Source organism: Podarcis vaucheri, assembly GCF_965113315.1.
Source record: "Podarcis vaucheri genome assembly, chromosome: 1".
Classification (NCBI taxonomy): domain Eukaryota; kingdom Metazoa; phylum Chordata; class Lepidosauria; order Squamata; family Lacertidae; genus Podarcis; species Podarcis vaucheri.
The window spans coordinates 139,510,828-139,533,802 of record NC_138759.1 but is presented as its reverse complement, the minus strand read 5'-3'; the positions used below and the strand labels follow the sequence as shown (position 1 = coordinate 139,533,802).

The window sequence follows — 22,975 nt, the reverse complement described above, 5'->3', positions numbered from 1 at the left end:
CCAAATATTAAATGCTTTAATTTTTTTAAAATAAAAACCCCACCCCCACAAATGCTTGTGTGGTCAAGGCTTGTATAAGAGGAAAGCACACTCCATCTTCACTAAAATTAAGGTAGTGGGAAAGGAGAATTTGACTGAACATTAAGAGGACATAATATGGACCATTTCATCTCAGAGTCATTACCCTCATTGCTGGGGTTGCCCATGATCTTCTTGACCTCAGCATTGGTGGGGTTCTGCCCCAAAGCACGAATGACATCTCCAACCTGGCTTAGGGTGATCTTGCTTTCACCAGTCCTGTCGAAAAGGAGGAAGGCCTCCTTAAAGTCTGCAAGAGGAAAGTGTCAGTGTCACCATAGTCAAACAACTTGCCCATACACTAGTTTGTATCTACTATGGTATAAATATTAACAGGGCCACTTTCTCTAAAACAAAATTCCAGTGGTGTGACATTTGCATAATTTTACTGGTAGTATCAAATTTATCCCCCTCCCCATTTTTTGCCTCTAATAGCCATTACAAGCTGAGATTTGGCCCCCTCCCTTGTCCCTTTTTCATGGAAGCAGTGAGCCCCTTTGGTTCACAACCCTGCCCCCAATAAATATTGACTGTTTACCATACCTTATGATGGCTAAGAGAGCCCTGATAAGGTTGATACATTTTAAAATCCTCCATGTGAAACAGCCACATTGCCACAGCCCCAGGGAGGAGGAGGTAAGGTATGAGCTGGGGCCTCTGCTCTGACACCTGATCCCCAGGAAAACTCTGCCTATCTGCCTTCACCCCACTTTTGAGAGAGAGAGAGATTGCCCGAGTGGAGTCTCCACAGAAGGAAGCACTGGTGTGGATGTCTCACCCTTTTTGGGTAACTCTCCTCTGCGGTTGAAGCAACGGGGCTGTTTCACATGTGGGAGCTTTTATCGTAAATGCCTGCATGCATATAAATGTTATATATGTATTTAGTTTTAATTAATTAATAAAAAAGGTAAAGGGACCCCTGACCATTAGGTCCAGTCGTGGCCGACTCTGGGGTTGCAGTGCTCATCTCGCTTTATTGGCTGAGGGAGCCGGCGTACAGCTTCCGGGTCATGTGGCCAGCATGACTAAGCCGCTTCTGGTGAACCAGAGCAGCGCACGGAAACGCCGTTTAATTAATATCCATATTTAATTATTAATTATTATTAATTAGTTAATATCCATATTTAATTGTCTTTCCTGTGTTTTTAATGGTTCTTATTTTTATCTGTAAGAGGCCTTGAGTCCCATTACAAGAAAAGGGAGGGGTATAAATCAATATCTCACCATCATTGCTATCATCATATAAAGCAAGGCAGAACCTTCCAATTATGGGTACAGGGGGCCATTGCAGACAGCCAAAAAGTTCAGCAAATGGAAAAAGGATCTGACACAACTAGCAGCTGAAAATAGCAAGCATTGTGTCTTGACAGTAAAAGTACTTTGGGAGGCATAGAAGCGAAGCTATATGAATAATGTGGGAAAGCAAGCAGCTCCTACAGAAAGGCAAGACAGCATGAATAGGTGTGTCTTTGGAGGGGTTTAAAGTTTTCACCTTCTACACTGCATTTATAAGGCTGTTAAGAACCCAGTGCCACCTAACTGCAGTTGCCACAGAGCAGTTTTGAAATTTCTTCTAGACCAATTTGGAATTTTTTCTGAAGCCACATCATGCCTGGCAAAGCGTAAATTTCTGCTTTATATAGAACTCTGCTCCTTCCGTCTTTCGTAAGCCACGGGGCAAATTATGCAGCCTCCATTCATTTTCTCCTGGGTGCTTGTGAAGCTGTACTATTTTGGTGCTCCCTCTTGCCCTCCTTATACTGCCTCAAGAAGTTCCCTAGCCCTCTCCTAAATCGCTGAGGCAGGACGTGCGGTTGCTAGTCTGTAACCCAATATATCTGATATTAATCCCCTCACTGTCTGATGCGTTGAGACCTGCAAGGCACTTCAATAGATAGCCCTCTCCCATTACAGCTCATAAAGTTCTGGCCTTTTAGAATTGAAGAGAAGAGACGGCTACATGCTCCCAGGCTCACATTTGATATTTCCTCAGTGGCTACAAACAACAGAACTTCACTCATTTACACCAATGGAAGATCTCATCACCAACTCATCACCATTTTTATTCTTCTTTTTAAAAGACTACCCACTTTCGGGAATGTAAAATGCAAACTCCTCATTTTCAGCTGCTGCAAACAGCAGTCAGTTTTCCATGTATACTGGTGGGAAATAGGTTACAGTGTGATTCTGAACAATATTGGCTCAGCTTTTAAGCCTGGTTTAACATTTTTAACAGTAATGATAGGCTCAGTAAAGTATGCTTCAAGCACATTCTTCTGTCCCTCAGATTCTTTTTGCTCTGTATTTTGGATCAGTGTATTTGCAGCCCAAGAACAGATGGGCATTGCTGAAACAATTGGAAGGCCAGAGATGTTTCCTTTCTTTATAGGCACGCATTGTGACTGAAATTCTTTCCTCTCCCCTCCATGCAAGATCTCACTAGGTTTAAAAATATGTTTTTGCAGTAGGCAGAATGTGAAGCTAAGTCCACAGATGTGTGTGGGTGCTTAAAGACACAGCTGGGATTCTGATTTTATCCCCCTTCATGTTGTGCAGTGCAATAATTTATTTATTAACCCAGAAGTAAAAAAATTATTTTAGGGTTCTTCCACATCTTCTTTAATTGGCTAGGTGTTTGTCAACTTTATAATAAGCCAAAAAATTGATATTAACTGGGGGCAACTTTTCTTTTATAGCAGTTTAATATGACTAAAGAAAGTGTTTCAACTGTTAAAAGTGTTCTTACTAAATGTTGGCCAGCTCTTTTGTTTTGAAATACTTTGGTTTTGACTAATTTAAAATTAATCTAGCAAATTAATCAATCTATGGTCAACTTAACGAGCAACTCCAAGAATACCCTTTAATCTGGAATGTATTGCTTGTGAAAGTTGTTAATGCAGAATGTGAAGCTGGAGAAAGAGCTTTTTAATTCAAAGGTACAGTCCAGGCAAGGTGGGGTTCTCATTCAATTTATAGGTCTAAGAAATGTAAAAAGCAATAGGTACTCACTACAGCAAGGGCATATCAAATCAAGTTAAAGAAATCTTGCCATTTGATGGTTTCATTTAGACTCCCCATGTTACAGTGAACATCCAGATTTTACTGAATGTTGCCATTTAAATGTGAATGTTGGAAATCCAGAGGAATTTTGTGAATACCTGAAAACAGATATATATCCCCCACCCCACCAAGCTCTTTGTAGATATACCAGTGAATGCTGACATTCACCATATCTGGGGCATTCTGCATCATATACTCATATCTTAAATCACATAATGCAAGCCAATTATTTGACAAATAAAATCCAAAGCGTTGTAGTATATTGATCCTACATATGAGTGGTAGCATATCAACATGCCATTCAACTGCTGTGACATTGCATCAAAATGGATGATAGGCAAGAAGCCTTATAATGCTACTACTATAAGGCTGTAATTCTAGCCTCATTTACTTGGGAGTAACCACCATTGAATTCAATAGGATTTACTTCTGAGTAGAGAAGATTAGGGCTGTGATGTTAGTGATAAAGGTGTCTTGCTTTTAATTTTAATTGAATAATAAAAGACTTACATAAATTGGGATCAAATAAAACTATCTTTACAGAAGTAATATTTTAGGATATTTAATTGATAAAGGGGTATTTGTTTCTTTTGTCTGACAGACACACAGACTGATTTTTTTGGGGGGTAGGAACATTAATTTACTGGAATTATGAAATGTATACAACAGGCTGATTACAATAAATAAATAAATAAGCCCCAAATTCCCTTTAATTCGTGACACTCATATTACATACTATATTCTTAGTTAAATTGATTTAGCTCTGCCCCACTCCAGCAATACAGCTTGATATTCCCTTAGCATTTCCTAGGAGTCATAATCATACATGCATTGGCTTCATTTATTTACTTATCAATATGCAACATTTATAGATTTTTGTTTCTCTGCTTTCTTCCTTACTAATGGCTTTAAACCTCATTCTGTCATTACTGCCTTAGCAGCTCTCTGAAGAGCTATGTGCCAGAAGGAGAAGGCAGCACTCTCTTGGGATCTGGGCTTCAAGGCAGGCAACAGCAAAACATAAAACATCTCAAGAAGTGATTTGGAATCTGTGGCCTGATCTTTAAGTGGTGGAAGTCTACATGATTGAAGTCAATTTAGCTTCACTGTTTATACCAGCGGGCATATTCCAATGGTATTAAAATACCTCTCTCTATGTTTACTGGCTCTCCTCAAAAACTTACCCTCCTGTTGTTCCTTGGAGAACTCGATCTGTTAGAAAAAAAATCAATCACAAAAAGCCCCTTTTTTAAAAAAAGAAAGACTTGTTGGACTTGACAGCATCCAGCTTGCTCCTTGAAAAATCTTCCCAAGATGCAAAGAAAAGGATTTTGTCCAATTTTTCAAGTGTAGCTGCGATGCCACCAGCTTGCTAATGGAACAATGCCTACTTAAGCTAATGAGTATCCAGTATTTGATGTTCCGTGCAATGAATCACATCAACACGCAGGGAAGTGAATTTATGTTCCACTTACCAGCAATCTGATCAGCGCTGAAGGACTGCATTTGGTAAAAGAGAGAGGAAAGTAAAAAGCTAGTACTCTTGGAGGGAAAATTGCATTGACAGACAAAAGTTATACATATCCTATAGTGTGTTTATGTGAACTAATTTGGCCACAAATGTATTTTATGTATTCCATTATTTGAAATCTTTCCAGGCCACCTTTCAGGGCAAAGCCCTCCAAAAGCAGTTTATGTTAGAAAAATAATAATAATAAAAGCAGATAACAATGTCATGTAAGTATTTGAAGTCCATTATAGTATCTTCCTGCACACAATCAGAAGCACAGATATATACAGTATGAGCTAAATATCCTAATCCTTTTTAGAGGAACATATTATTGCATTACAGTAGAGAACATAATGTAAATCGAAAATATCATTGTGCAATAAATACTACATTCAAAAGAACTAATAAAACAGAAGGTTTAAGACCCATATGTCCTTTAAGCCTTTATTTTAAAAACATGCCATTTTGTTACTGTTCATAGGCAGGTTGTGCATCTGGATTCTACTGCACATATATTTCAGCAAACATGAATTACAGGCTATTGATAACAACAACCTGCTATAAAGACAGGAAACATGCGAGCTATTACATAAGACAAGATTTCCCAAATAATCCCAGTAATTTCACATTAACAATAAGAATAGATGCACACACTCCCACATGATTTTGGTAGGACACTATATTGGTTCTCTACTCCCTTATGCTATGCACTAATTACACACTTAAAAATGACAATGTTAGATCAAACCACTGGCTCACTATGCAGAACTAATTTTCTCCTGCACCCACCATGATTGCGAAAGTTGGAAGGGAAGAGGAGGAGGCAAGGCTGGAAGCTGCCTGAATCCCTGAGAGTGGTCCTGACTCCCTGGCCTTATTTCTTCTTATTTAACATAAGCCAGTGACATCATGGGCAGGATTAAGTGTCAGAGAGTAGTGGCCACTCCCCCTAGGGGAGTTCTTTAACTTTCTTAGGGCAAAGGCAAAGAAGGATCCATTTCTTGATGGCCCTCTCGTAGGCACTATTTTTAGGAGGGTGAAGAGCAGGCAGGGAGCTGCTGCTTGCTTTCCTGAGTTTGAATCCTGTCAGCACTTTTTCACTCTGCAGCGTAAAGATGGAATATTCCTTATGTAGTCTTCCTCAAAAAAGGCTTATCGCTTATGGACGCCTGTTCATATTGAGCCAGCTATTGAGCCAGCTGGTGGGACAGTGGACCTCTCAAGGGTTTCTCCAGCTGGCTGCCTTAAGCATTTTCAGCTAGGTCTGATACCTCTGGTATTGAGAACGACATTTTCTAGCCAGCGAATTTAAGAAGCTTAATCCCAAATTATTACACACCAGGGAAACCACCCCTCCTGCTTTCAGTCAGCATAGTTCACTTGCCAGTTAAGGCAGAGAGTTAGGCAGGTTTACTTGGAAGTAAGATCCACTATGTTAGGGGAACGTTACTCCCAGGTTAAGTTCACAAAGGAAATGATTAAAGACCCAAGAAAAAGTAGCAGGTTTTATTATAAATTTGGCTTGATTCATGAATTATTTTTGAACATGGTAAAGCCACTGTTAAGACGATTTTACCATATCAGTTTTGAGTGGTGAGTCTATATTGTCTCCTATGTAATGTGGCATTTTACTAAGACAGAGCAAACTTTAGCCTTCAATAGTTCAATCTGGCATAGTGAATTCCACATCAAACAAACATTCAGAAAACATTCACCTGTGTAGAGCTGATGGGATGATTTTACCATGAGCTCAGTGATTTTACAACATCCATGAGCAATATGTGAATTGGACCTTAGGGGTGTAAAATTAGATTCAAATAGTTTGACTTAGCCAACCAATGGCTTGAGAGCCTTAAGAACAAAACTGAACAGCTTGGTGGTTGCCTGAAGTCAAATATGTAATCTGAATTACTTCTAGCATTCAAAGTATGTATGATTCACAAGATTCTGTATTTTTAGATTTTATGAATCGTGATAAAATGTAGCTCATGTAGGTTTTGGAAAAATGATATGCTGCTGGTTTATGACAGGCAGGAGAGGGTTCCCATCATTATAATAAAAAGCTGGTAGCATATTCAGAGACAGGAGTTTGGAATACGACCATTTCCCTCACTACATTTACAGGTTTATTTGCAATCCCTGTAACATTGTCCTTGCCATTCTTTGACATTTCTAGTAGCTACAAAATACAAAACTTGTATATCTAACTTGCATATTAAAGTGTGGGTAGGGAGACCACATTTAAAATATATTTTGCTTTTATGCAGTTTTGTTTATGTTCAACAGTTTAAACCTGTGTCTCAGGTTTGATTCCGGTTCAGGTAAAAAAAGGAGAGTAATTTACCTTGTTTGAAAATTAATTGATAATTACCACATTGCTTCCAGAATGAGCTAAAAAGGACTCTGGAGTTCCCCTTGGACATAATGAAATGTGAAGCTTGCTGTGGGAAAAATCCTAATTCCTTTTCATTGGCTAAACAAGTAATTGCCATGCTATCATTATTTCCAATTATATTTAATAATTTGTAACTAATAAAGTTCTACAACTACAGTTCCTAATTAACAGGTGAAGAGCAGCATCTGGAGCAGGGCGTTCAGTTCCTATGCCAAATCTATTATCAGGAGGTATTTTTTCCTTGTTGAGCCGCAAGACCAAGATCGGTCATTCTCCAGGGCATGGTTACACTTCCAATAAACTCATCCCATAGAAACTTTCAGAATATGAGATTCATGAATGAATCCCATGTAAATTTGGGTTAAAGGCAGGAGTGGGGCCACACCAGCGCTATAGATGGCATCCTACAAGCAAGGAGAATGCACATCCAGCCCCACAAACCAGGCCATTTTTGCACTTCTGTTGCTGTGGGTAAGAAAGGATTCTTCTCTTAGAAAGGGAGGCTGAAACTTCATGAGTGAAGTTGTTTCCCAGCTGTAACAGTAGAAATTCTTAGATACAGCTAAATTGGCATTATGGGATTGGCTTGCTTATAGACTATAGATTGCTGAGTAGATCCAGCCAATGGGACTTACCCACCTGTAAACCGGTGCAGAATTACAGCCCAAATCACTTCGAAAATCATCAGGGTTGACCTGTCAGTTCTTCAGAGGTAATACTGGTTTAGACAGGATGAGGCCATGATTGGTGCGTAAGAAGAAAGCTGGGGAATCTTACATGAGTTGTATTCCTCAGAAGTACAGAGTCTGCGTGTGTCGAGGCTGAAGCCAAATGGAATCTCTACAGATCCCTTTACCTTTGGGTCTTCTGGGTTTGGTTTGGTTTGGTTTTGAGAATTGTACTATTCAGCAGAATGCAGGTGGGGCTCTTTAAGAGGTATTCAGTTTTGCTAGCCTCTCCTCCTCAAGGCATATCCTGCTTGGGTGCTTTTGAAAGATGCCATGGGGACCTGGGCTGGCACCTGAGGTGAGCCACAAAATGCTGGGGAAGAAGAGGGGAGTGAGCCAGGATGAAGTGATATGGGAATTATTATTCACTGTCCAATGAATTTATATTCTGCTTATGGAAAAAAGCCTCTAGCTGGCTCACAAGTAAAACAAAACACACAGAATCATAAATTCAGGTTGCCAAGTAGCAAATGGCATAAACAACAAAACAAAGCTATTGGAATCAATAAGAAATTGATAAGCTTTACTGAAGATACTCAATAGGCAATATTAACCACTGACTCTGAGCATATATGAAGCTGTAATATGTCAAAACTATTAATATTGCTGAAAAGCCCAGGGGGGGCGCAGTTAAGAAAAAGTATTTGGCTGGTGCCCCAAGGATTGCACAGTGGTACCTTGGGTTACATACGCTTCAGGTTACATACTCCGCTAACCCAGAAATAGTACCTCGGTTAAGAACTTTGCTTCAGGATGAGAACAGAAATTGCGCGGCGGCAGCAGGAGGCCCCATTAGCTAAAGTGGTATCTCAGGTTAAGAACAGTTTCAGGTTAAGAATGGACCTCCAGACCTAATTAAGTTCTTAACCCAAGGTACAGCTGTATAAAGTTACCAGATGTCCCTGTTTCCCAGGGAAAGTCCCTGGATTTACAAATTAGTCCCCTGACAAAATCCATTGAAGCTGGAAAGTGTCCCTGGATTCATTGAAAAAAATCTGGTAACCTTAGCATAGTAGGCACCAGGTGGGCTTCCCTGGGGAGGGCATTCCAAAGGCAGGGGGGGGAAGCCCCTGTCTCTCCTCCGGAGGGAGGTTTCCCATAAGCCCCAGGTGAAAACCAGCACATGATTGAATAATGTGGTTTCCCCCACTGCTTCTAGTTAGGTGCTAATCAGGAGTGAGAGAAGAATTGCTGTCTCCCTGTTGAGCCATGCATGGGAAGAAGAAATCAGGACCATTTGGAGTGTCAGATGATAGCAGGTGAATTATTAGCAAGAGCTCCTATCTTATAGTGTTACTTCTGACTGAGGAGTGTGAGCGAAAAACAACATCTCAACATTATCCTGCTATACATAGAAATTGGAAACAAGCGTGAAAAGAAATAGGGTGTAGTTTTTGTCTTTGGTAGGAGGAAATTGTCATTTCCCAGGACTACTTTCAATTTTATTAGGTGACCCTCAGGTCCCATCCAACAGTACAGTTTTCAAAATATATAAAGAGAAATGGCTATGGATATGTCTTTGTAATGTCTGAAAGTCCATAGCTGGGTTGTCCCCTTTGTTATGGGCAGTCTTCATAACTACAGAATAGGCCAAACTCAGAAGATGAAGCTTTTCTTGGATGGAGGTGTGGTGATACAGGAAAGTTGTACCACCGGCAGATTGCTGTCTGCCAGGCAACTGCTCAAAGCAGGTGAACCTCTGCCCATAAAAAAGTGAGACGGGTGGGTGGCAAATGTGTGAATCTAGAAGGATCTAGAAGCTTTGCCAGCATTTGTTATTGGTAAATAACATTCTAGAATTCTGACACTTTTGCAAGTGATGAGTCAGACTTGGTTACGCACTATACCTTTAAAGCACATTCTTTACCTCAGAGAATTCTGGGCACTGTAGTTTGTTAAGGGGTGCTGGGAACTCTAACTCTGTGTGGGGTGCCCAGAATTATCTGAGGGGCAAAATATGGTCTAAAGGTGTTTGCAGCCCAATATGCCTTAACTGACATATTGGTCAGATCAGTGGTCTGATCACATTAAATTAAACGGTCAACATTACTACAACCATGGATATCATATAATAATACTGGGCTGTGACACTTCAAACAGTGGTTATCTCCCCCCCCCCTTCTTAAATCAGCTCGCCTGGGCTGCCTCCTGTTCCTCATGCTGCAGTTGTCATGGCTGCCTAATGGTGGCCATGCACACTGCAGAGCATGATAGCACCTTACGTTTTTATGCATATAGAAAGACAGTGAAATCCTACCATACTGTAAGACGTTCTGTGTAGCAAGCATGTTTAGGATTACAGCCTTAATCCTTTTTGTGTAACAAATTTTGTCACTGTAACCGTAAATGCTATTTTCATCCCATCCCAGCTGTGAAAACACACATGTGAGTCTAGTCTCTGCACAAGCATGCAAAAGAATGCAGTGACACTGTGCCACTTCAGGTTGCAGGTGCAGGGGCTGACATAAAAAAAAAATTAAAAAATCCACACAAGTAACAACAATCCTGTGTATGTTTATTTGGAAGCAAACCTTGTTGATTTTAATGCAACTTACTTTCAAGTGAATGTGAACAGAATTGCAGGCTTGGCCTATTCTGAAGCTGTTATTTATTCACACCACTTTATCTTCAGCATAACCAAATTCACTTCTATATACAATGCTCACCTAAATACGAGAGGAGCTGATGCTAAGAATCTGGGGCCCTGATCCATAGCTCTCACCTAAAATGTGATGTGTGTGTGTCACCTATATGGACAGCTCTAAAAAGCCTCAGTCTACATTTATGTGGTGAAAATATGGGAATGAAATTCGCCATTAACGTGTTTCTTTGGTGTGGAATTTAGAAATGGAAGTAACAAGGGCTAATTGTATACGTTTTTACGTAGCTTTAGGAGTAATGATTCTTTAAGAATAGAACCACCACCACATCTTAGCACTTCCATTTTCTTCACACCTAATTTTCTAATCAGCATGGTAGAAGATGAAGAAACACAGTGCTATTGACATTTACAGTGAGTTCCAAGGGACCTGTCTCCTTTGAGGTGCTTCCAGTGGCCATGTTGAGGTATTAATATCATTAGGGTTGGTGCTATTTGCCAAAACATGCAACTTCTGTCTGTAAACAGGAAGCGTGCCAAATATATATTCAAGGAGCATATTTAAAGCCCACTCTTTAATATCTCTTGATATATGACACCCCTTTGATAGTCATTATCCAAATGTACAGTCTTGTTTCTTCAACGTCTTGATTTTTCAATATCAGAAAATTAAATTTGTATTCTTGGCCAGATTAATTCAACTCTAGAGTAAGAAGAGTTCTTGACCTTTTAGATGCCAAGGCACAATTAATTATTTTGCCTATGGCACCTCAAGCAGCATCCAAGCAGCAGCAGTGGGATGTTTTCTCACCGTTGCCATAAAAAGGTATGTCCTCTGTAGGAGCAACATAAAGGTTCACACTGTTGCTCACAGATACTGGGCTGGTCAGTGGTGGGGAAGGTTGTGGGTATGGATTAAAAGAAGGCCCCTCTCTTTGCTCAATGAAGACACACATGACTGACTTAAAAGTAAACACCATGACTCGGTTGCTACTGTGCCGCCAGCCCAAGGATTTAGGATTACCTGGCCATCTCACATGGAATAGCTTATCCAAAAGTTACTACAGGTACATAGAGTCCTATCTGTGAGGAAGTGATTTTCAGTAGCAACCATTACCTTTGCATTAACATTTAAATATTCTAATAATCATGCCATTTGAGCGTCACATAATACAAATTTGGAATTTAGGGTGGATATGGGTGTGAATGCTACTTGTGCTGTATCTTCTAACACTTTGGTGATTCAGCCCATCAGCTGAGTTTTTTAAATACAGAAATTTCTCCTTATTTTCCCCTTATTGGGAGCAGTAGTTTTGTGTTTAATAATACAAATTTGGGCATGGCAGGAACCGAGTCAAGAACTTTTAGTACTAAGAAGAATATGAATCGCTATTTAGTCCAGGACACTGAATCAGGACCCTACATGTATAAAGCAATCCTGGTAAGATCCCTGTCCAGCCTTGTCTTAAATCTTCCTCATTGGAGGGTAATCATGCCAGCACTTTTTTGAGCTTGTTGCTTCATGCATATTCTGAATAGATATGCAAAACTCTTCTTAATGATGTACTTTTTGACATTCAAAAACCACAAGTATTCAAGCAGCACTGAAGCAAAAAACCTTATACAATCAATTTAGTTAACTGGCATGTATGTTTTACAGGCAGAGGCCATGGAATCATAGAATTATAGATACTTCCTATGGTGTCCAACTCTAGGAGGGATTCATTAAGGTAGGGAAATCCTCTTTGCCAGGGGTAGCCAATGTGGTGCCTTCCAGATGTTGCTGGAATACAACTCCAGTCATCCCTAACCATTGCCCATGTGGGCTGGGTCTGATGGGAATTTCCATCCAAAAACATCTGGAGGACACCACATAGCCCACTTTTGTCCAGCACAACCACCTGCCAATTAAGCATAGATTTATAGGAAATTACATTATTTAACCCATCAGGATAGTAAGTTTAGGCAATGGTTATGCTCTTATAGGACCAGGAAGACTTAATGGTCTAATGAATCCCTTCCAACTTTATACTTCCGTCTAACAGGAGAGAAATGGCTTCCAACCCTCAGAGACCACTTGGACCAGCCTTGGGTATCGTGGCAGGTCAATAGATCTTACCCACGTAGGACTTTTCTGATCATTAACACTCATCCTCTTCGTGTCTCACAGATGCAAAGTAGAGAGAAATTGTGTCTGTCATTTGTCCTTGTGCAAAGCAATGCAGCAGTATGTATGGTATTGATGCTGTTATCAATCGTAAATCTAACACTATATAAGACTTTAATTGCAGATTCTTTGGTTGTGTGAGCATACCTGCTATCAGGTCTTAGCATAATGGGGGTTTGAGGGTTGAAGATACATGGTTTGTTTTAATAAACTTTTCTTTTTCCTCTTTTTTGATACAAATAGGAGTTTCACACTACTGTGAGTTGTCTGTCAAGGCAATTTATCTGTTTACCTTCTCTCCTTATACCACTTGTAGTGTTCATTCAGCGACGACCTGGTTGAGTAGTAATTGTGAAAGCCATTGAAGAAAATGGTCAAAATATGCAAAAATTCATATATACAATGGCATGCACATGCACAGTCACACATCAACACTTAGCACATTGTATGACTCTATGCAAGACAATGCTCATTTGTCTTCTGCTTTCTCCTTTTATATTTCCCTGTTTAAGAATTGTTGGATCCAACGGAGCAAAAGTTAGTTCCAGTATAGCAGTGCAATTCTATCTACACTTTTATGGGAACAAGATCCAATGTATTGTCTACACAAAGGTAAGATTGACTGAAGTATGGGCGTTTATTCACTCAGAAGTAATTGTGCATAAGACTGTGGTCTTAGTCACAACTAACTTAACAGTGCAATCCAATATATGTGCATTCAAACCATTTCTGTCATACTTTCAATGTCTGCTTGTCTGAATATCCTGAAATGCTGGTGAGCTTTTTACAGGATTTGTGCCCATTGCTCTTACTGTGCTGTATATGCTACTTATTATTAACAGTCTACACTACTCTGCAGTCCCCTCATTCCAGACATTTTATTTCATGCACTGCAATTTGTGGCCCTACTCAGAGTCGGCCACAGGATGGCAGAGCTCAGCCAGGAGTCGAGATGGGCATGCAGGCAGCCCTCTGAGCTTCAACCTAAGACCTGGAGGAGGAGGAACTATCCTTCGTAGAACTTTGGACTGCCAAAGTAAGAGTCCTTAAACATGCAGCCTTTCACTCCTGTGAAAGAAACATATATGCCAATACTATTTTATCAGCCTAGAGCAATACTCCTATAGGCCACAATCCAGAATCTGATATTTGCTTCAGCTATAACCTCCGCAGTAGAGAGCATTTGTACGATGTCAGACCTTGCTCTTCCAGAGTTCTACACTGCACAGGCAAGCTCTTTGAGTAGAGAAGACTCTTCACTGCAGACAACGGAGGCTGCTTTATTAGGACAAATGGAGCACAGCCCCACAAAACTGTTCTCCCTCACAGCCCCCACCTGCCTCCCTTCCGATTTACAACCAGTCACACGTTAGTTCTGTCTGTCATTGAAGGTAGGGTGGAGGAGCAAGTCCACTGTCAGGGATTGCTGTCATTGGACTCCCTGCTTATTGGAGCCTCCCAAAACACCTGCTGCGTGCTGGTGGCAGCAGCTGTTGCCCTTCTGCATGGGGCCACCTGTTCTTTCCTTCTGTATCTGACAGCAGTGGCAAAAAAGAGGATCAGCTACTGCCGCCCCCAGCATCTGGAGCATCCCTACAGGCTCTCTCTTGGTCTAATGCAGGGTTTCCCAAACTTGGGTCTCCAGCTGTCTTTGAACTACAGTTCCCATAATCCCTGACCACTATTCCTGCTAGCTAGGGATGATAGGAGTTGTAGTCCAAAAACAGCTGGAGACCCAAGTTTGAAAAACCCTGGTCTAATGCGATAGCCCTGGTCAGCCACTGCTGCCCCTTCTTGCCACCAGCATTTGCTACAGAGGGAGGGAAGCAGTAAATGAGCAGAAGTGACCAAGTGGTGACAGCGGCAAGCAGGAGCAGCTTGACGTTATCCTACAGGAAGGCTCAGTATGTTGTTTCAGACGTCCATTCTGACAATGTTGCTCTTTCAGCATACAGTATTAGAGGAGAGATCTGGTTTTCTATGAAAGTTGATTACAGTGGTACCTTGGTTTAAGAACAGCTTAGTTTATGAACAACTTGGATTAAGAATGCTGCTAACCCGGAAGTAGGTGTTTTGGGTTGTGAACTTTGCCTTTGAAGCAGAACATGTTTCGCTTCCTGTTGAGTGTGTTCCATTTGTAAATTGAGTCCCCTGCTGCTGCTGTGGGAAAGCGCGCCATGGTTTAAGAACGGACTTCCAGAACGCATTAAGTTCGTAAACCAAGGTACCACTGTACTCCCCATTTTTGCTTTCCATGGATGTTTGCTTTCCTGGACCTTGGGTGTCTGGGGGAGAGGTGAACGTCTCCTACACTGTCCATCCCTGCTTGCAGCCTCCAGAGCACCTCCTCTGATACCTCACACCCCTACCAAAGAAGCCAAACCCTCTCAAACCCCCATACCAGGTTCCAGAGAAAGGCCAGACTGGGGACAACTTAGATTGGCATGTGAAGGTGACCTGTTGTCTAGGCATTTCTTGCTGAGTCCTGATGTGAGGGTGGGGTGGCTAAGGGAAATCTGCAATCTGCAGTATACACTTTCCTGATACGACTCACTCATTGTTGCTTTCTTTGAAACAGAAATTAGGTGTATGTGATCAGCAGAGCTCTGACACCAAACCCACAAAGATGTACATGTGTGTTCTGCTAACACAATGTTGCCTATTCTTCTAAAGGACAGGGCAGGCAGAGGGAAGGAGACTCCTCTTCCTCTGCCCCCACCCTTTAAGATGTAGGGGGGCAGCCTGCACCTTTAGGGCCAGATGCACTCACAGCCCAAATTTGTACTACACTTGGCCTAATTTCATGTGAGGGGTAGGCAGAGTACATAGGGGTTGACCAGGTTGGGCCCCACCAAGGGCACAGGACTGGTGTGTGTGCATACAAAACTTGTGCCTCTCCACTCTGGCTCAGAGTGGCTGCCTGTCTGTGTGCTCCCTGAGCTGCTCTGGGTGGCCAGGCAAGGCATGCAAGCTCCTTTGGGTGCATGTCTGAGGAATCCTGTCGCTGGTGTGGGCCGTCGCTGCCGCCCTAAGGGGTTCCCTCCCCAGTCGGCAGGCAGCAGGAAGGCAGGCAGGCAGACTAGAGGAGGAGAGGCGGAGCCAAGCCAATGATGATGGAGGAAATCACTGGTGGAATGCAAAAGGCAACAAAAAGCAAACTTTTTGAGTTTCTGGTTTACAGTCCCTTTGGCGGTGCCAGCATTGTTCCTTGCCAAGGGAGCAAGCGGCTGGGGTGGTGTGCGGGGCTGATTATCTTCTTGCCAAGCGTGCAAGGGAACCAAGGTACGCCTCTGGTGGTAGGGAGAGGAATGGAGGTGACCCCACCCCTATTTGAATCTGGCCCCACCCATCCATGCGGCCTCAAGAGCAAAAAGGCTGCCCTTCTCCCTGCTTTAGGAGATGTGGAGAGGACGAGGGATGGCCAGCGCGAAGTAGGATGCTTTACTCACTGACCTGGCCTTGAAACATATGGGGGAAGAAAGCACCACAGTGAAGGTGGGAGCAGAGCAGCTTAAGAAGTCTCCTTCTGCGCTCTCTGTCCCACCCTCCACCATAATAGGCATCTGCTGGATCTTTCCTAATAATGAGGATAAACCCCAAGGTCTAGCAATGTTCCTTTTGCCCTTTTCTGTTAATGATCATATTCTCACTGGGCGCCAACTGAAGGTACTTTGACCTGGGATTTGTAGAGGAGGCTGAACCTGCAGGCAGGTGGAATTTTCACCTGCTGTACATGGTAAACATAGAGGAAATATTTGTCACACTCCAGGATATCAAGTCATTTTAATAGAAGCATTTTATTCCAAGTCAGGTCAGTGGCAATTAAACAGATATGTTTTGTAGTGAGCTGCATCACAGAGTGGTTTGATTTGAGATGTAACTGAAACGACAGGGTATTAGAAATTAGTGGAGTTTCCGGTCAGGCGAATGTGTCACATTAAATCAGTCAAAGCTTTACTGCCCAACAGGTGGTGCTAGAAAGCAAACCATCTAGCACCGCCCTTCAGAAAAAACTGAATTTAAAGGCTATGGATAAGCAAATATTAGCCACCAGAGGACTGTCTACTAATGTTCAAAATTTTAAAGAGAAGCTGGAAATAGTTTATGCAGCGCTTTAAATAACAAGAATCAACAAAGTGTGCTGGGTCAAGGCTGTTTTCAAATGGTTACTTGGGATTTTTCTATTGTAGGGAAAGGCTGCATATTTCTTCATCGGTTGCTTGAAAACTCTTGTTTCCATTGAGAAAGGAAATATCTGTTCATATGAGGGTTCCTTGACTAAACAGCGTGAGGGTGCCTGAAGGGAAGCTGCAGAACAGAGCCAAATTGAAAAAGAATCCAGCTAAATCAGCTCTATCATCTGTTTGCCTGCTGGGCAGTGGCGTAGCGTGGGTTGTCAGCACCCGGGGCAAGGCAAGTAATTTGCGCCCTCTAACCCGTGGATTTGCGCCCCCTAACCCGTGGGTTTGCGCCCCCTAACCCTAACCCCCAGATGTTGCGCCCGGTGCGGTCGGCCCCCCCTGCACCCCCCACGCTACGCCACTGCTGCTGGGTCTCAGACAAAGCCTTGGAAACTTAAATCCCCAAAGTTGAAGCAATAAACTATAGCTTTTGATCAATTTATTCAGTGGCAAATGCCACTAATGCAACTCCTTCAGGTACCAATGGAAAGGACTCTGGAACATAGCACCCAGGGAGAGGGGGAGATGGATTGAGAGTCTAGGCTGACTGTCCAAGAAAAATGTTCTCAAAAATGTAAATGGCTATAGTGTTGGGCATTTTATTCATCAAGATGGTTCTTAGGCTTGGAGACTAGATTCCCAGCACTAATCCTTGGAACAGCAACTATCTCAGGAGGTGACCTTATCCCCATGAGGCCGTCCGGGCCTCAGGTATGGGGATAAGAATATTCAGCTACCTCACTGGGGTATTGTGAGGATAAGGAGTCTCAAATGTGGTAAAGAACAGGGCCATATAAGTAAGAAGACATATGAGCAGAGCACAGGGCTAGAACACAGGAGCCAACCATTATAGTTTTAGGACTGGGTACATCTAAGGAAAGGGAGTGCAATTGCCTCCCACCCCTGTTATTTGTAAGTTGGGAGGGTGGCTTTCTCACATCTAGTTTTGTTGGAAAATGGTTATTTAGACCTTTGTCCAAATGTATTTAGACATTTGATACAAGTGTTCAGAGATTACAAGGATCCTATGCTTCAGAAATGGAATACTCTTTCAGCAGTGACTGAGTGATAAAGAGCATGGGCTATGAATTGGTAAATTGCCCATGAACTCACTAGGTGGTCTCGCATCCTCAGTCCCCAGACTTTTGTTACAAGGTTGTCCTAAGAATTCCTGAGACAGTGTATATAGAGTACTTTCAACTAAAAGGCTACGTCTTATGAGGCAATAATGCAAAATGTTTGTTTAGTAATTCAGGAGGTTTCTCCTCTCATACTGTATTCCAGTTAAATTGGAATATTCATTTTTTGTGCGCTAGCTAATTAGGTATAAAAGCAGGGAGCTCTGGTGCCCGTCACAGAAGGTCCACCTCTGCCGCTAGAGTGACACTCTTGAGTTAGAAAAGTGCTTTCATGCCTGAAGAAGAGGGTCATGCAGGGCTGTTGTGAGGGCTGAAATTACAGTATTCCATCTTTCAGATGATAAATACACCATTAAGCATATTTATGTAAAGGTAAATTAACCGGAGCCACTAGAGTTGAAAATTCTATTTTCTCCTAATGAATTGGATACATGCAGCTTTGAAACTAATGTAAATTACTTCAGCCGAAAATACAGCCCACATTCTTTTTCACAGCTCAGTGTACATGAAATCCACCATCTATTATAATTGGAAAAAATGCCACAGATGGTCTCGTTGGAGCCCTGTCTCCTCTTGGTCCAGTTTTGAGACTTTTTGTTTTTCAAATGTCTAGTATCACTGTTTAGGCGATGGAGATATAATGCTCCCTTGGATTTTACTCTGCCACCCCTGTGGCTTGCTTTTTAGGTGTCAAAGAATCAGACCTAACAACACTTTGGTACTGATTAGTGTGCTATTTCAGGATTAGTCATGGAGGACTCCTAATCATACTTACTTGCTGGAAGTGGGCCCCACTGAAGGCAGTGGCACTTACTTGTGAGGAAACATGCAGCGATAGTATTGCAAAGTAAGCCACATTTACCAGCTTAAAATGATTAAGAGTTCCCTAGAGGGACCTGGTGGTTCAAATAGAGAGCTACAGTATCAAAATTCTTGCCCACCCTTACAGCATTTTTCACTGTTTAACTTGCCATATTAGGCTTCATTTCTTAAGCAGAGTTTCCTAAATTGGTGCTGTGATCAATCAAAGGGCTTGTAGGTGGCAAGATGACGCTCTACTTAGTCACTCAGGGAATCTATCCAGCTGGGTCTGTCCCTCGGGCGTCATTCCACAGGCAGACGGCTTCCTTGTGGATCACACTTTGAGGTAAAATCCTGGGCAAAATTGTGACTGCATTGCATAACATTTAATGCCAGCATGCAGCAACTAAACGGTGGCATGCATCAACTTTGAAGAAGTAAAAACACTCAAAATGATTTTCATGTCACTGCAATTTGCAAATCATGAACCACAGAGATGAAAGATGTAGTCACTGAAACATGTCAGCTTCTCTTTTAATCTCACATCCAAGTTTGAGTCTGACCCAATTTTAAAGCTTAAAGGAAATGAACTGGGTTGCTATTTTTCTTTCACATCAACAATAAGCAAAGCAATATATCCAGAATGAATGGCTAGTCAGCTGATAACTATATATATAGATATATATATAATAATAATAATTTCAGAATAAAAATTGCACACTAATTAACCCTTATTAAAAAGGAGGGAGATGTGCTTAATTTAATTAATTGCAAATCTGCTGTGAATTTTGTTTATACGATTTTTTATTTATCTGACAAGGTAAGCACAGACAAATTTAACTGAGAAAGCTTTGATTCAGGCCAAATTGAAATAGATTAGACACCAGAATAAAAAAACAAAAACACCGCCATAGGTTTTTGTTTTCTAACATGCCAAGTTCAGCTACTGAAATAAATATTTGCTATGCCTTTAAAAAAATACACACATAAGCTGTAAATATTTCAGAAAAAAATGCCCAGTTTCTTTTCCAGCTCAGCTTCATTAAAGTATTCAAGCCATAAGTAAGACCAGCCAAAAATACTCTTCCAGATTTGAATAAGATAATGCACCTGTCTTTTCTAGCTTCAGTGACCACACAAGTCCATCCATTTACCTTGATGCTGGAGAGATCAATTGCTGCTTCTTTGGGTTTTGCTGGTTCTGGTGCTGGTGCTGGGGCAGGTGCTGGGGCAGGTGCAGCTGCTTTCTTGGCGTCTTTCTTTGGTGCCATTTTCTTTTCTTTCTTTTTTAAGTTAAAAGGTGCCCCAAAAAACCCTTATAAGAGATTCCTGGGTGAGGAGCAGCAGATGGTGAGGATGATCTACAGCCGGTGCCTTGGAGGTAGACCCAGTGTGTTGAACACCACAAGGGCATATATATATTTCACTTAGTGCCTAATACAATCTTGACACTTGCAGCTGGATTGGACAGTTTGCTAGTCAAGGGGGATGTCATCCGAGTCAGGCTATAAATGGAATCTAAGGGGGTCAGACCTTCATCAGATTCAAGGGGACTTCTGTGCCCTTTTTTAAAGCCTCCCAAACATTTTTGCAATAGATGAAAAGGAGGGAAGAATATGACAAAGCCAGTTTCAGGTCTCTCGTTGACATTCGTTCAAGTGTAAGATTGACTGACACTTTTTTTTCTTGGTAGAATTACAGTTCTGCTAAAGTTGTAAATCTTATTTTCCATCACTGTATGTCATTATGGGGGGGATTGAATTTCCATCTGGAATTTTGACTTTAAGGGTTGGGAAATGATCACCAGTTTCCATCTCCCCCTCCCCCCCCTCTTTCCTCCAGATCATGTCCCCTCCTCTCTCCTTTACTCCTCCTCCATTTCCTTCCTTTGCAAGATGAAAATGTTGATCCAGCAAAGAGTATGGGGGGGGTGTGTGTTTAAAAATAAAGGCAGGCGTATATGGAAAACCCATCCTGCTTTAGCCTCTCTCTCCCCTCTCTCATTCTCTCCAGTCCAAGATTCTCCCATCTGTTCTTATTACTCTTTTAATAAAGCTCAGAATCTACAATAAAGCTACTCTGAAAAGCCAGAAGCTCTCCGCTTAATCCAATTTCATGTATTGTTGGCTGACATAACCAAGCCCAATTTATTATGGAGACAGACATGCCACCTAATGTATTTTCCCAGAAAGGCAGGAGACTCCCTTCCCTCACAGCATTTATAAAACCAAAATAGCTATCAATCAAGGATAGCAGTTGTGTTTATTGTTTCTAATTTAATTGCCAGTCTTCTGTCACGTATTTAGCTCTCTTCACTTCCAGCCTCACAGAGACCTTTCCCCTTCTCATGCTCTCCCGTTCCTTTCCTGAGCAGACAAGTGTTCAAGCTCTTATTAATCACTTTTGTGTTACTCAGAAGGGCTCTGCTCTCACTGTTAATTAAACCCATATTCAGTTACTATACTCTTAGATCCGAAGAAATTCTGACCTCTGCAGCCATCTCAACTGTTGCTTTGTTCAGCTTACTGTATTGAAAATCATTTAGATAGATTTCAGGATCCTGGTATATTTCCAATAATAAGCACAAAGCTACCAATAAAAATCATTTATATCCTTGCAGATTACAAGTTGGGTTGTATTAAATGTAGAAAACAACCAAGATTCAAGTTAGTTACTTTCCATATTAATCACTGAACTTCCCCTCCTGCAGTAGTTTGGTCTTCTTGAAAGTGTGATCACCTGTTTATCTGCCTCAGAGTGGTTTACTACACATTAGAAGCAGGTGTGGCAAAATGATCAATTATTTGGACTCATGGTAACCTTAAAACATACCCACACTCTTCTTGGGCGGCGGCGGGGGGGGGATGTTTCTATATTTTAAGGAAGAGAACAGCTGGGAAATGGTCTGACATGGCTGCCAGCTGTATTTCTGACTGTCTACTTAAAATATTGTCCACCCATGACTGGAACCGCCTATATGGAGTGCAAAAGGTCTTCATTTGATTTTGTTTTCTAGTTTTTGGTCACAATTAGGCCACGTAATGTAGCCTAACATGGGGTCACACACACAAAACCTATTTGGTTTGTATCCAATGCTGCTGTTATGTTTGCAAAACAAGACTTCTTCTTGGACAATGGTCCTGAGCCTTCTCTTTCCCGCAGCCCCCAACCCCTCCCAGGGTGTTGGAAGACCCTTTGGGCACACACAGGGAGATAAGAGGAAGGGGAAGTATCCTGCTCCATGAGTTTAACTCTGCTCATGCAGTGTTAGATGCAACCCTTTCTGATGTTTTTTTTTTTTTTTTATTTCTATCTTGCCCTTCCTTCCAAAGGAGCCAGGATTGCAGGAGGACTGTGCTAAACACTGCATTTGTCCCTGGTTTATTAAAGCTCTGTACATTTGCATAACATTTCATAGAATCATAGAATCATAGAGTTGGAATAGACCACAAGGGCCATCGAGTCCAACCCCCTGCCAAGCAGGAAACACCATCAGAGCACTCCTGACATATGGTTGTCAAGGCTCTGCTTAAAGACCTCCAAAGTAGGAGACTCCACCACACTCCTTGGCAGCAAATTCCACTGTCGAACAGCTCTCACTGTCAGGAAGTTCTTCCTAATGTTTAGGTGGAATCTTCTTTCTTGTAGTTTGGATCCATTGCTCCGTGTCCGCTTCTCTGGAGCAGCAGAAAACAACCTTTCTCCCTCCTCTATATGACATCCTTTTATATATTTGAACATGGCTATCATATCACCCCTTAACCTCCTCTTCTCCAGGCTAAACATGCCCAGCTCCCTCAGCCATTCCTCATAAGGCATCATTTCCAGGCCTTTGACCATTTTGGTTGCATTAGTTCACATTACTGTGAATCTACACCTTGCAGAACTGTAGTTTATAATTTGTGGCAAGCCAGTATTCTTCATATGACTAAGGGTGATATTCAACTACATTTTTGCACAACTTGAGGGGGATTGTGATCTCTCCTTCCACCCCCACCCCCATGCCCAGTGCTATACCCAAAACTGCTCTGGAAGGTTGGGGGAACCCCACAAAAGATTTATAGAGTGCATTGGGGCAGGGAGGAAAGGGGGAAGTGATTCCATTGAAGCCACATGCCTAGCACTTCGCTGAATACCATCAATAAATGAGGTTTGCACATTGAAGTTAAATCAACAATGTAATGGGATTATCACCTCCCAGTTTGACTCCACTTGTTAGGTAATTGCCTACTGTTAAGTAGTAGCCCAAGAAAACCAATCTGGAATAGCAGTTTAACACATTGAAATATCAAATGCTAATTAGAATGACCTATAACC

The 22,975-nt window shown here is 41.8% G+C and overlaps 2 protein-coding genes across 4 annotated transcripts in view; one reads left to right on the top strand and one right to left on the bottom strand.

Annotated features, from left to right (window-relative positions):
- The window catches only part of MYL1 (myosin light chain 1), a 28,836-nt gene extending 8,777 nt beyond the window's left edge, over positions 1 to 20,059 (bottom strand). The window contains exons 1-3 of one of the 3 annotated variants that reach the window (XM_082228339.1): positions 19,813 to 20,059; positions 4,323 to 4,350; positions 185 to 328 (exon numbers count right to left, since the gene is read on the bottom strand). In XM_082228339.1, the coding sequence (XP_082084465.1) occupies positions 185 to 328; positions 4,323 to 4,350; positions 19,813 to 19,929 (289 nt within the window). In that variant the 5' untranslated portion in view covers positions 19,930 to 20,059. Of the gene's footprint in view, positions 1 to 184; positions 329 to 4,322; positions 4,351 to 4,613; positions 4,639 to 5,437; positions 5,560 to 19,812 lie in introns of those variants that run through there. The other 2 variants (XM_082228341.1, XM_082228340.1) reach the window with 2 other exon arrangements.
- The window catches only part of LOC309535352 (uncharacterized protein), a 44,923-nt gene continuing 28,974 nt past the window's right edge, over positions 7,027 to 22,975 (top strand). The window contains exons 1-2 of the mRNA XM_082228381.1: positions 7,027 to 10,837; positions 13,050 to 13,149. Coding sequence (XP_082084507.1) covers positions 10,830 to 10,837; positions 13,050 to 13,149 — 108 coding nt within the window. The 5' untranslated portion in view covers positions 7,027 to 10,829. The remainder of the gene's footprint in view (positions 10,838 to 13,049; positions 13,150 to 22,975) is intronic.